General features: G+C 44.3%; 2 protein-coding genes across 2 annotated transcripts in view; one reads left to right on the top strand and one right to left on the bottom strand.

Annotated features, from left to right (window-relative positions):
• Nucleotides 1-9,128, top strand: part of LOC106561226 (phosphatidylinositol phosphatase PTPRQ) — a 56,214-nt gene extending 47,086 nt beyond the window's left edge. The window contains 15 exon segments of the mRNA XM_082956628.1: nucleotides 2,830-2,899; nucleotides 3,335-3,493; nucleotides 3,634-3,937; nucleotides 4,083-4,156; nucleotides 4,257-4,356; nucleotides 4,462-4,590; nucleotides 5,436-5,462; nucleotides 5,586-5,667; nucleotides 5,787-5,877; nucleotides 5,952-6,028; nucleotides 6,776-6,910; nucleotides 6,991-7,116; nucleotides 7,464-7,745; nucleotides 7,913-8,036; nucleotides 8,123-9,128. Coding sequence (XP_082812754.1) covers nucleotides 2,830-2,899; nucleotides 3,335-3,493; nucleotides 3,634-3,937; nucleotides 4,083-4,156; nucleotides 4,257-4,356; nucleotides 4,462-4,590; nucleotides 5,436-5,462; nucleotides 5,586-5,667; nucleotides 5,787-5,877; nucleotides 5,952-6,028; nucleotides 6,776-6,910; nucleotides 6,991-7,116; nucleotides 7,464-7,745; nucleotides 7,913-8,036; nucleotides 8,123-8,160 — 1,818 coding nt within the window. The 3' untranslated portion in view covers nucleotides 8,161-9,128.
• A 1,184-nt stretch (nucleotides 9,129-10,312) lies between these two features.
• The window catches only part of LOC123723687 (IQ motif and SEC7 domain-containing protein 3), a 29,489-nt gene continuing 26,011 nt past the window's right edge, over nucleotides 10,313-13,790 (bottom strand). The window contains exon 15 of the mRNA XM_082956629.1: nucleotides 10,313-13,402. Coding sequence (XP_082812755.1) covers nucleotides 12,941-13,402 — 462 coding nt within the window. The 3' untranslated portion in view covers nucleotides 10,313-12,940. The remainder of the gene's footprint in view (nucleotides 13,403-13,790) is intronic.

Consider the following 13,790-nt stretch of genomic DNA (forward strand, 5'->3'; position numbering starts at 1 on the left):
GGTACGCAGGCTTTTTTAAATTTGAGAGCCTGAAGTTTCTTATAGAGCTCCTGGTCAGTAATTGGGGAGTCCAATGGGTTTTGATTGTCCTTTATAGCTTTTTCTAATCCATTCAACTTCTCATGGATTTGGCGTTGTTCTGCGTTTGTGTCAATTTGAACGGTGTTGTAGAGTGTTTTGAAATGGGTTGTCCATATGTCACCATTTTGTATCGCTAATTCCTCTTGTTTAGATTTTTTTAGTTTTTTCCAATTTTGCCAAAAGTTTTTTGTGTTTATGGACTCCTCAATTAGTGTCAGCTGCTTGCTGTTGTACTGTGCTTTTTTGGTTCTGAGTGTACGTTTATAGAGTTTTAAAGTCTCACAGTAATGAAGGCGTAATTCACCATTATTTGGGTCTCTGTGCTTTTGGTTGGATAGTGTTCTAAGTTTTGTCCTTATAATTTTACAATCTGCATCAAACCAGTTTTTTTAGTTTAGTTTTTTATCAATTTCAATTGTGCTTCTTTTACCGTTTGCCTGAATATATAGTTGATGTTTCGTACTGCTAGATTGATGCCTTCTTTACTGTGAGTGAATGTGGTATCCAGAAAGTTATCTAAGAGTGTTTGGATATTTTGGTTCCAGGTTGCTTTCTGGTATTCTTCTGTGCTGTTTTGGGCCCATCTGTATGAATTTCTAATATTGTACAGCTTACTGGGCTGTGAATGTGTGGTTGTTTCCATGTCTGTTCTTTTGAGGAACAACGTAATTTGGCTGTGATCAGACAGAGGTGTTAGTGGCTTGACAGTGAATGAGCTGAGAGAGGAAGGGTCCATGTCTGTGATCATATAGTCTACTGTACTGTGGCCAAGAGGTGAGCAGTAGGTGAATCTCCCCAAAGAGTCCCCCCGTAACCTACCATTGACAAAGTACAGACCCAGGCTTCTACAGAGCTGCAAAAGATCCCTTCCGTTTTTGTTGACGGTGCTGTCACTGTTGTTTCTATGGGGGAGATTAAGACAGTTAGAAACAGTATGGCCTGTAATAAAGCTGTCCCCTCATGTGCTCGTTAGATCAGGTAGTGTTCCTGTGCGCGCATTTGTGTCCCCACAGATGAGCACATTTCCCTGGGCCTGGAAATGGCACGTCTCTTCCTCAAGGGTGGGGAAGATCTCCTCTGAGTAATATGGGGATTCTGAGGGGGGGATATATATTGTGCAAAGGAACACATCTTTTTCTGTCAGTACAAGTTCTTTTTTTAGTTTTAACCAAATGTGGTATTTGCCAATTTTGAGGGGATCAATTAGATTTTGTAGTTGGGATTTGTACCAAATGATCAATCCTCCAGAGTCTCTGCCTCTATTGACAGAGCTGTGTTTCTGTGACGGCACAATGACCTCTCTGTAGCCTGTGGGACAGTGAGTGACAACGTCAGCCTTACACCATGTCTCCTGCAGAATGATGACGTCAACATCTTTAAGATGTGTGTTGAACTCCAGTGCTAAACTCTTCAGACCAAAGGTTGATGAGTTTAGACCCTGAATGTTCCACATGCTAACTGATAGGGATTTCATGTTGCAAAAAGAAAGAATAGCAGTCAGAAATACAGTAACTATTAACTAATAAGTTGTTAAGAGTGAGATAAACAGGATATCAGCTAACATTTATTCTGTTATTCTGTTAAATATTCCTATTCATTGAACAAGTCAATTCTAGTACAATAGGTGTGTGTGTGTGTGTGGTGTGTGTGTATGCGTCCGTGTGTGTTTAGTGCAGTTTAGTGCAGATGTATTGGAGGAGCTGTTTAATCTCACTTAATCCTACAGGGTTCTCCTGTCCTCTGACGACCTCCGCGTAGCTGCGCTGGTCCTGCTGTTGGGCCCTGTGAGGTGGAGGGGGGCCAGGTCTGGGCCGTGGGACTTCCTCTCTGGTCGGGTAGGGGTGGTGGTCTGGTGCGGGATAATAGGCTGGGCCCGGTCTGGTCTGGCTAAGCCGATGGAAGTGGTGATGCTCTGGGGGTGGGTGGGGCCTGTGGGGTGCACTGGGTCTGGTGTGGCGTTGAAGGGGCCTGGGGCTCCTTGGTGGTGCAGTGGTCTGGTAGGGGTCTCTGGGTGCTCCTCTGTCCAGTGCAGCATGGGGTGTTTGTCTACCAAGTGCCACGTCCTTTAGAGACTTGGCAAACATCCCTACTGTCTGCTTCCTCAGGTGGGAGTGGTCGTGCAGGTGCTCTGGGGTGATTGTTGGGTGGTGAGCAACCTGTACGTTCAGGAGTAGGCCACACCCTCTGGTGATGTCAGCGTTGACTTTCTGAATGGTACGGGGATGAAAGTCTCTCTCTCTGTCTCTCTCTCTCTCTCTCTCTCTCTGTCTGTCTCTCTCTCTCTCTCTCTCTGTCTGTCTCTCTGTCTCTCTCTGTCTCTCTGTCTCTCTCTCTCTCTCTGTCTCTCTCTCTCTCTCTCTCTCTCTCTCTCTGTCTGTCTCTCTGTCTCTCTCTCTCTGTCTCTCTCTCTCTCTCTCTCTCTCTCTCTCTCTCTCGTCTCTCTGTCTCTCTCTCTCTCTCTCTCTCTCTCTCTCTCTCTCTCTGTCTCTCTGTCTCTCTCTCTGTCTCTCTCTCTCTGTCTCTCTCTCTCTCTCTCTCTCTCTCTCTCTCTCTCTCTCTCTGTCTCTCTCTCTGTCTCTCTCTCTCTCTCTCTCTCTCTCTCTCTCTCTCTCTCTGTCTGTCTCTCTGTCTTTCTCTGTCTCTCTCTCTCTCTCTCTCTCTCTGTCTGTCTCTCTGTCTCTCTCTGTCTCTCTCTCTCTCTCTCTCTCTCTCTCTCTCTCTCTCTCTCACTCTCTCTCTCTCTCTCAGATAGCAGCAGTAAACGGAGCAGGTTTAAGCCCACCCAGTTCAGAGGTTCGGATCACTACTGGAATCATAGGTACAGTGCTACATTTACACTACATACGGGTAAAATGAGTCCTATATCGTGAATGTATGTAAACTTCTGACCCACTGGGATTGTGATACAGTGAATTATAAGTTAAATAATCTGTCTATAAACAATTGTTGGAAAAATGACTTGTCATGTACTAAGTAGATGTCCTAACCGACTTGCCAAAACTATAGTTTGTTAACAAGAAATTTGTGGAGTGGTTGAAAAAAATTGTATTAATGATTCCATCTTAAGTGCATGTAAACTTCCGACTTCCACTGAATATATCAACAATCCTTCCTACAAAGGACCATTCTAGGGGGAAAATCCTCAAAATCATGGTCTTTTTTTTAGGAATCCCGTAACCCATTCATAACCTCGACATGACCCCTGCATAACCGCAACGTGTGTGTGCGTGCGTGCGTGTGTGTGTGTGTGTAGCTCCTGCCAAGCCCATCCAGAGACCCCAGGCTGTGCTGGACCGAGGAGGAGTTGCCATGGTAACCTCCAGGAGCATCATTGTTCACATGCCAGCCTGTTTCTACAGCGATGACAATGGACCAATCAGCAGCATCCAGATCATCGTGTCAGAATCTGGGGGTACGACATCACACGCACTAACATGCACAGACACATAAACATACAGTACATCTATCAGACAGGAAATATATCCAAAACGAAAATGTTTAGGAGCCGCTGCTTTAGGCCTAGTCTGAGATCTGTCTGTCTCTCTGTCTCAGTGATGGACAGCAGGAACATAACCAACTGGAAGATTGCATTCTTCTCTCGTCCCGCCCCTTACCTGACTGACAATGGCTTCCCCAACCCACTCTGTGTGAGGGACGGCGAAAGCAGGGACACACACACACAAACCAGCAGACACAACAACTCACAAATTAGACACAGAATTGTGAGGGACAGGGTGCTGGACCGTAGAGACCACCAGGAAGACCACTATGTTATCGGAGAGGAGGGCAACTGTCTGACTGAGGAGTACAGTAACACACTCTGTAACGGACCCCTCAAACCAAACACTGTCTACGTGTGAGTATCCACAACACACACATGTAAACACACACACACACACACACACACACACACACACACACACACACACACACACACACACACACACACACACACACACACACAACGTTTAATACAGTGCATGTCTTTGTCTGTGTTGCAGGTTTAAGTTCCGAGCCACCAACATCCAAGGCCAGTACACAGACTCTGACTACTCTGAGCATATCAGAACCGCAGGTAACCACTCCTCCCCTATTCTTTCCACAAACTCACACATACACCTCTCCTCTCCACTGCAAAGCAATTCAACAACAGCTCTGTCCATCTTGTCTGTCAGTGAATGGGTTGTTGACCAGAGATGAACAGATCATTCTGGGAGTTCTCCTCTCCTTCTTCCTGGCCGTGCTACTCATCATCATCATCTATGCCTCTGTCAGGTAAACTCAATGTTCCTCTGATGGTTCTAGCTGACCAAGGTTTAAACCCAGCCAGTCGTATTCAGGTGTCTCAGAGCTTTTGACATGTCCCTCATCCAATGGCAGGATCCGTCAGCGTCAGAAGGAGGGAGGGACCTATTCTCCCCGGGAGGCGGAGATTATAGAGACCAAGTTTAAACTGGATCAGATGATCGCTGTGGCCGACCTGGAGCTGAAGGAAGAGAAGCTACACCGGTCAGTGTGTGTGTGTGTGTGTGCCTACGTGTGCGTGTCTTTTTCCTCACACACATACACACTCCCTCTCTATCACTCCATCACAAAGGTTCACCCTCTGTAACATTATGTCCACTCTACCTCCAACACTCTTCCGACCTACCTGCATGCCTACAGACTGTGCTTGGCTGCTGTTAGCACACACACACACACACACACACACACACACACACACACACACACACACACACACACACACACACACACACACACACACACACACACACACACACACACACACACACACACATAATCACAATCACACAACCACACACATGGCTGTCTGCCCACTCTCTCACTTTAACCCCTCTCTCACACTCTCTCCAGGTATTCCTCCTTCTTCTTTAGACGGAAGGAGATATTTGTCATCCAGTAAGTTGGTATTACAGATGTAGGATCTTCATTTGATCACTCTTTTGTTGCTGCAAACTTGTAGTGTATTTTAGTTTTAAAAACGTTTGTAATTTCCACTTTTACATCTCTGACTTGATTTGCCCTAATGAAAAGTGTATCAACCCCTACAAAAATGTCCATTAATTATAATCCACGTAATAATTCACATTTTCTGTATCTGCAGGATTATTTTCCTGGCTCAAATTAAGATCCTACATCTGTAGGCAGTGTGTTGTAGCTCTCCATGTGTGTGTTGCAGTGTGTTGTTGTCTCTCTCATTGCTTTAGTTTCGTAGTGAAGTGCTGTTATTCATTCAGTGTGTGAGTCTGTAACTGGAGAGTAAAGGAAAGTAGAGTTTGCCGTACTCACAGTGTGCTAGTGTGACTCACATTGTTCTGTCAACTCTGTTTCAGACTTCTCAGCTACAGAAAGTCTCTCAAGTAAGTCACCTGATGAGTGTGCATGTTGTGCTATGTGATTGTATTTGCTTGGCAATACTAGTTAGATGTGGATTGCTGCTCTCTGAAGGATTTCTCTTACCCCCATCTCTCTCTGTCTCTCAGGCCGGTCAATAAGAAGTCTTTTCTGCAGCATGTAGAGGATCTGTGTGCCAACGAGAACGCCAAGTTCCAGGAAGAGTTTGCAGTATGTAACTCTGACCTCTGACCCCTGTGAAAACCTGTGTGTGTGTGTGTGTGTGCGCGCCTGCGTGTATGTTTGTGTGTCTGTGTGTAGTCTGACAGTGTTAACCCTGTCCTTTCCAGGAGCTACCCAAACTGCTGCACGACCTGGCTACATCAGACGCTGACCTTCCCTGGAACAGATCCACGAACCGCTTCACTAACATCAAACCCTGTATGAGCACACATGCATGCACACACACTAAGCATAACAAACACACACAGCCTAACACACTCTCTCCTCTACAGACAACAACAACCGTGTTAAGCTGCTGTCTGAACCTGGCTTGCCTGGATCTGACTACATCAACGCTAGCTTCATCTCAGTGAGTCTCTCTCACACACACACACACACACACACACACACACACACACACACACACACACACACACACACGCGCACACACACACACACACTCCCACACACACACACACACACACACACACACACACACACACACACACACACACACACACACACACACACACACACATGCTTTTAGGGAAAATGTCATCACCTCTTGAACCTTGCAATCTAAACACTCCAACGTTTGTGTTTACTACAAAACTGGAGACTTGTGGGTTTGATCCCAGGCTGTGTCACAACCGGCTGTGACCGGGAGACCCATGGGACGGCACACAATTGGCCCAGCATCGTCCAGGTTAGGGGAGGGTTTGGCCGGCTGGGATTTCCTTGTCTCATCGTGCTCTAGTGACTCCTTGTGGCGGGCCCAGTGCCTGCAAGCTGATCAGTTGGACGCTCATCAGTTGGACGGTGTTTCTTCCATCACATTGGTGCGACTGGCTTCCGGGTCAAGAAGCAGTGCGGCTTGGCAGGGTCGTGTTTTAGAGGACGCATGGCTCTTGACCTTTGCTTCTCCCGAGTCCGTAGGGGAGGTGCAGTGATGAGACAAGACTGTAACTACCAATTGGATATGATGAAATTGTGGAGAAAAGGGGGTAAAAGTAAAAAATGAAATAAAAATAACAAAAAAATAACTGGAGACTTGTGACTTTGCTCTGTTCTGACTATAATATTCTCTCTCTTGCTGCATCTCCTTCTCCCTCAATAGGGCTATCTGTGTCCCAGTGAGTTCATAGCGACCCAGGGTCCTCTCCCCGGTACTGTGGCTGACTTCTGGAGGATGATATGGGAGACTCGCACACAAACCATTGCTATGCTCACACAGTGCTATGAGAAAGGAAGGGTAAGGACTGGACCAAGGTTCTAGTAGTGTCAGGGTTGAATGTCTGTTTAGATCCGCTGTCACCAATTGTGTGTGTGTAGATCCGGTGTCACCAGTACTGGCCAGAAGATAATAAGCCGGTGACAGTATTTGGGGACATCATCATCACCAAGTTGACAGAGGACGTCTATCCTGACTGGACCATCAGAGCTCTCAAAGTGGAGAGGGTAACACACATACATACACACATACATACATACATACATACATACATACATACATACATACATACATACATACATACATACATACATACATACATACATACATACACACACACACACACACACACACACACACACACACACACACACACACACACACACACACACATACATACATACATACATACATACATACATACATACATACATACATACATACATACATACATACATACATACATACATACATACATACATACATACATACATTTGAGAAACCCAGAATAACTAAGTTTACAGAGTTTCCCTCTTGATAATAAAAACATTGTTCTCTTTCTTTCTCTCCCTAGCATGGGGACTTCATGGTGGTTCACCACTTCAACTACACCTCCTGGCCAGAGCATGGTGTACCAGAGTCCAGCACCACACTCATACAGTTTGTTCGAGCCATCAGAGCCAACAGGCATGAGAACACCACTATAGTGGTGCACTGCAGTGCTGGTGTAGGCAGGACAGGAGTGTTCATAGCGCTGGACCACCTAATTCAACACGTCAGTGATCACGACTTTGTGGACATCTACGGTCTGGTGGCTGAACTACGCAGTGAGAGGATGTGTATGGTGCAGAACCTGGTGAGAAATATGTCTTTATACAACATGTATCATAAAATAATGAAATATTCTGACTGTGATATGGATATGATACTTTATAGTATGATCTAGTTTCCCCCTGTTGTCCTGATCTATTCAAACTTGTAGAGAGCCTGACATAATCTTACCAAGTGTATGCATGTCCCCAGGCCCAGTATATGTTCCTACACCAGAGTACTCTGGACCTGCTGAACAGTAAAGGAAACAGCCAGTCCATCTGGTTCGTTAACTACTCTGCTCTTGAGAAGATGGACTCACTGGATGCTATGGAGGGTGAGCGGACGCACATACACATACGCTAGCAGACACACAAGTCATGAACGCACATTTCACATCTCTACTCTTTTGTTCTCTTACAGGTGATGTTGAACTGGAATGGGAGGAGACTACCATGTAAAGGCTGAGAACTTCTCAGTCAACTTCACACCTGATAAACACACCTATTCCTGAGTCATGGGGCCAAATCCTGGACATACTGACTGTTTGTCAGATGGATTGGTCCACCAGAGATCGAGGGAGTGAAAGAGAGAGGGGGAGAGAGAGAGGAAGGAGAGAAGTTGCCCTTTTCTGGCAGGAGAGTCAAAACCACCCAACAGAAACTTGGTGGTTCCCTGGCCTGAATCAACACATCATTGCAGCCCTCTTGGAGCCCTGCATCTTTTCTATGTCCACAGGCAGAAAAGAAAGAGTGGGAGATACATGTGTATATATAGTAGGGCTGTCAGAGTTAACCAGTTAACTCAAGTACATTTTTTGTCATTTTAGTGCACACATTTCTTTGTATCAGGTTTAATCACATCTGAAAGTGTTCAAAATAGACTGAAAACATCCAAAATATATCATGCATACAGCTAAAAACCACAATGCGATGTCCAAACAAGTTGACATTGTGGTTAAAGAACGTGTGTTTTATCAATTTACCTGATTTTAATTATTGTTACTTTGGACAAAATCAAGACGTCAATATTCTTGTAATGCTTTTTGTATGAATAATCTTAAATTACAGCCCAATTTTAGCAGTCGATTAATCACAGCAAATCCTGCGATTAACGCAATTAAAAATGTTCTTCTTCATTTGACAGCCCTAATATATAGGCTATATATATCACACATGTAGATATACAGGTATCTTGCACTAGTCATACCACTGTGTATTTTATTATATTCTTGTATCATGTTTTTGTACATTTAAGTTGTTCAGCCAAATAGTGTTGTCACTGTGTTCATATGTTTGTTTATATCACGTGTTACTATGTTACTATCATCGTGTTTGGGGGATAATATATTTGTGGGGTGTTATGGTTTATTTGATGTATTTTCTCTGAGTGTTCTACATCTGTGTAGTAAAATCAACTCCCCTACTCACCTGTCTGTCTTATCAGTCTGCATATTTATCGATCTATCTGTCTGTCTGTCATCTTGTGCACTGTGAGCTGTTTAGTGGACAAGAAATTACACCCTGAGAAAGTCTGAGAAACTGTGTGTACAGTATCACGCACGCGCACACACACACACACACACACACACACACACACCACACACACACACACACACACACACACACACACACACACACACACACACACACACACACACACACACACACACACACACACACACACACACCACACACACACACACACACACACACACACACACACACACACACACACACACACAGAGGACTCAAGGCAGAGTACAAACTACTTTATTCTTTATTAATTTCAAACAATTCTTTAGAAATATTCCATTAGTAAACACTGTAATTGTTATAAACATGATATTCTCTTAGTAAATACTTTATAAGTGTGTCGGTGCACAGGTGCTCAATGGTGTAACACATCTCCAAGATGGACACATCTCCAAGAAGGACAGGTGAGCCAGACTTAGGGTTAGGGCTAGGGTTAGGGCTAGGGTTAGGGTTAGGGCTAGGGTTAGGGCGATAATATGTTAGGGCTTTAGAACATGCTAAAATGTCTACTATGATTCCTGCTTATTTTCCACTAAACCATCTAATGCTAACGCTAGCATGATCACAGCAACAGTATAACGCTATGATCATTTAGTGATGTCATCATGTAGATGTGTCATCTCTGTGTATGTTTCCATGGTAACTGGACTGCCTGTTCGGTCTCCCGTGGTAACAGTGGGGTTCTGTTGCCCCCATAGTCTGAAAAACAAATTGATTTTTTTTCTTGTCCAAGTTAAATACAATTTCCTCCCCTCTGTATAAATACACACATCAGCACTGCCCATTATTTCTATGTTAAATCTATATATCACCTATATACACGTATCCATTATTCTTCTGTACTCCAAAAATATGGTGCGACACTTAGAGGACAGTCTCAGTGGGTCACCACGTGTCACAGCCCTCAGAGAGAGGGGAAGGAAGAGATGTTACAACAATCAGTAATAATAAAACAAATTAATATTCCGATAAATATCTTATCTTGTAAGTCATTCTCTGGTTTAATGCTGTGTGTGTGTGTGTGTGTGTGTGTGTGTGTGTGTGTGTGTGTGTGTGTGTGTGTGTGTGTGTGTGTGTGTGTGTGTGTGTGTGTGTGTGTGTGTGTGTGTGTGTGTGTGTGTGTGTGTGTGTGTGTGTGTGTGTGTGTGTGTGTGTGTGTGTGTGTGTGTGTGTGTGTGTGTGTGTGTGTGTGTGTGTGTGTGTGTATTGGTTGTGTATATACATCCCTGTGAAGAGTAGAACAGGTTACCGTAAATTCCGGACTATAAGCCGCAACTTTTTTCCCACGCTTTGAACATCGCGGCTTAAACAATGACGCGGCTAATATATGGATTTTTTTAAAACATTTTTATTTTTTTAAACACATTCTGTGACGTGCTCAGTTTTTTGGCGGCATGAAGCTTTCATTAGACCAATGAAATTGCCGAAAGGGTTAAGGTCAAAAAACTTTTTTGTTTACTGTTTAGATTAAATCGAGCGCTCTCAAACTTCCCATCATTCTGATTACGGTAGTCATTTTGTCACCCTCATCATGGCAAAGACACGGAGAAATGCATATGATGCAGCTTTCAAGTTGAAGGCGATTGATCTGGCTGTTGGAAAAGGAAATAGAGCTGCTGCACGGGAGCTTGGTCTTAATGAGTCGATGATAAGACGTTGGAAACAGCAGCGTGAGGAATTGAGCTTAGCAGTAAGCTTTAGACAACTAAAGCTTACTGCTAATTTTTTATTTTTTGTTACAAGCCGTGTTTCGTTAAAGCCTGTTTATTTTTGTTACAAGCCGTGTTTCGTTAAAGCCTATTTATTTTTGTTACAAGCCGTGTTTCGTTAAAGCCTGTGTACAGTTCATTTGTTTCAATGTACCAGTAGGCACCTGTGGCTTATAGACATGTGCGGCTTATTTATGTTCAAAATAAAATAAATTAAATTCAGTGGGAGCGGCTTATTCAGGTGCGTTTAATAGTCCGGAAATTAAGGTAATCATGTGAGAATGGGTATAGATTCACAACGTGAGACTGAATATTCAACAGGACTAATAAGCTAGAATGTTAGAACATGATCAATTAATAAGATTCAACATGAATGTTTTTATGAACTAATCATATGAACATCATTAACTAATAAGATTGAAAGTTGACAAGTAGCAGATCAAATAAGATTGTCGTCAGTACTGGTGTTTACCTGAGTGTGAGGCTTGGACCCATGTAACAAAACCTCAGAGACGATAACAATGGTATTCACACGCACACACACGCACACACACACACACACACACACACACACACACACACACACACACACACACACACACACACACACACACACACACACACACACACACACACACACACACACACACACACACACACACACACACACACACACACACACACACACACACACACACACACACACAGATATAGAAGTCAGACATGATTGTAATAATCTGTAAACCAGGCCTCAATAGAAACAGGGGGAGGCTTGCAAGCCGAAGAACACCATCCCAACCGTGAAGCCCGGGGATGGCAGCATCATGTTGTGGGGGTGCTTTGCTGTAGGAGGGACTGGTGCACTTCACAAAATAGATGGCATCATGAGGAAAAAAAATTATGTGGATATATTGAAGCAACATCTCAAGACATCAGTCAGGAAGTTAAAGCTTGGTTGCAAATGGGTCTTCCAAATAGACAATGACCCCAAGCATTCTTCCAAAGTTGTGGCAAAATGGCTTAAGGACAACAAAGTCAAGGTATTGGAGTGGCCATCACAAAGCCCTGACCTCAATCCTATAGAAAATGTGTGGGCATAACTGAAAAAGCTTGTGCGAGCAAGAAGGCCTACAAACCTGACTCAGTTACACCAGCTCTGTCAGGAGGAATGGGCCAAAATTCACCCAACTTATTGTGGGAAGCTTGTGGAAGGCTACCTGAAACGTTTGACCCAAGTTAAACAATTTATAGGCAATGCTACCAAATACTAATTGAGTGTTTGTAATCTTCTGACCCACTGGGAATGTGATGAAAGAAATAAAAGCTGAAATAAATAATTCTCTCTACTATTATTCTGAAATTTCACATTCTTAAAATAAAGTGGTGATCCTAACTGACCTAAGACAGGGAATTTTTACTAGAATTAATTTGAGGAATTGTGAAAAACTGAGTTTAAATGTATTTGGCTAAGGTGTATGTAAATTTCCGACTTCAACTGTATGTCTCTATGTCCAGACAGTTCCATTCACTGGGAGGAATTCCTTTTGTTGCATCAGCTGTGTGATATCAGGGCAGGGTTATAGTCAGGGATTAGGGGGTGGGAGGGGCATTCTAGAGTGTTCTTTCTAAAGTCAGGTACAGATATAGATATGTACAGATGACACTGTGTCACAAGAGCTGTCAGATTAGAAAATCTATCTTTAGAAATGTTGTCAAAACTACATCATAATCAAAAATACACATTACATCATTAGATGACTTTGAATTTATATTGATTTGAAACCTCTCCATTTCTCCCACTCTATTTCTCTGCTTACTCCCTCTCTCTCAGCTGACTTCCTTACCTCCCTCTTTCTCTTCCTCCCTTCCTCGTCTCACCCTTTCCCTCTCTATCTTTGTCTATGAGTGTTTGTGTTGTGTGTTTCTCCCAGTATATCACTGTTTAACAGAAGTTCAGAGGACAGAGGATTAGGTGTGGTAGGATCAGGGGACATATGTCAGACGAGGCTGCGGGAACCACTAGAGTTGCGTCTGCGCAGGGGGTGAGGAAGGGTGTGTGGAAGGGGGTAGGGGGAGTCGGGGGGACAGTACTGGTGGGGGTGGTTGTAGGGGGGAGGAGGGGGAGGCAGAGGGGGCTCAGATCCCTCTCTGATCCGTACTGGTGTGGACATCGCTGATTGGATGAGGCGGTGGTGGGAGGCAGGGCTTCCTTGGCTGAGGAAGGCTTCCATTCGCCCCTGGCCGCTCTGGTCCACAACAATCACCTTGACGATCTGCTGGCATTGAATGAGGGTGTCTGGGCGGCGTTCTCCAGGGTGGGTGGGGCTAAGCATTGCCAGGGGTGCTGCCAGAGCCAGTTGGGTGGAGTCAGGACTGGTCACATGGTAGGTCTGAAGCAGCCTATCAGGGCTGGCCTGGGTCATGTGGTAGGTCTGCAGCAGCCTATTGTGAATTGACACCTAGTTTAGAAACAGCCAGAGAATGGCATGAGGAGTTACCAATCTGAACGCAGCCTACAGCAGCCCTCTGGTGGGTTAGACACAATGGCAGCATGCAGGGAGCGAACACACACACACAATGTCTCCCTAACAAAGATTTTTACATTTACATCATTTAGCAGACGCTCTTATCCATAGCAATTTACAGGAGCATATGCACATTGACAGATTTTTCACCAAGTCGGCTCGGGGATTAGAATCAGCGACCTTTCGGTTACTGGCCCAACTCTCTTAACTACTGTGCTACCTGCTGCCAAGATATATGCAACTCTAATGGACTGACTAAGTGTTAGGGCTTGTTGGGGAGGTTGGGTTGGGAGCTGCTAGTGCTGTTGAGAGGGCATTTAGA

The sequence above is a fragment of the Salmo salar genome, chromosome 10 (genome assembly GCF_965601325.2).
Source record: "Salmo salar chromosome 10, fSalSal1, whole genome shotgun sequence".
Lineage (NCBI taxonomy): Eukaryota > Metazoa > Chordata > Actinopteri > Salmoniformes > Salmonidae > Salmo > Salmo salar.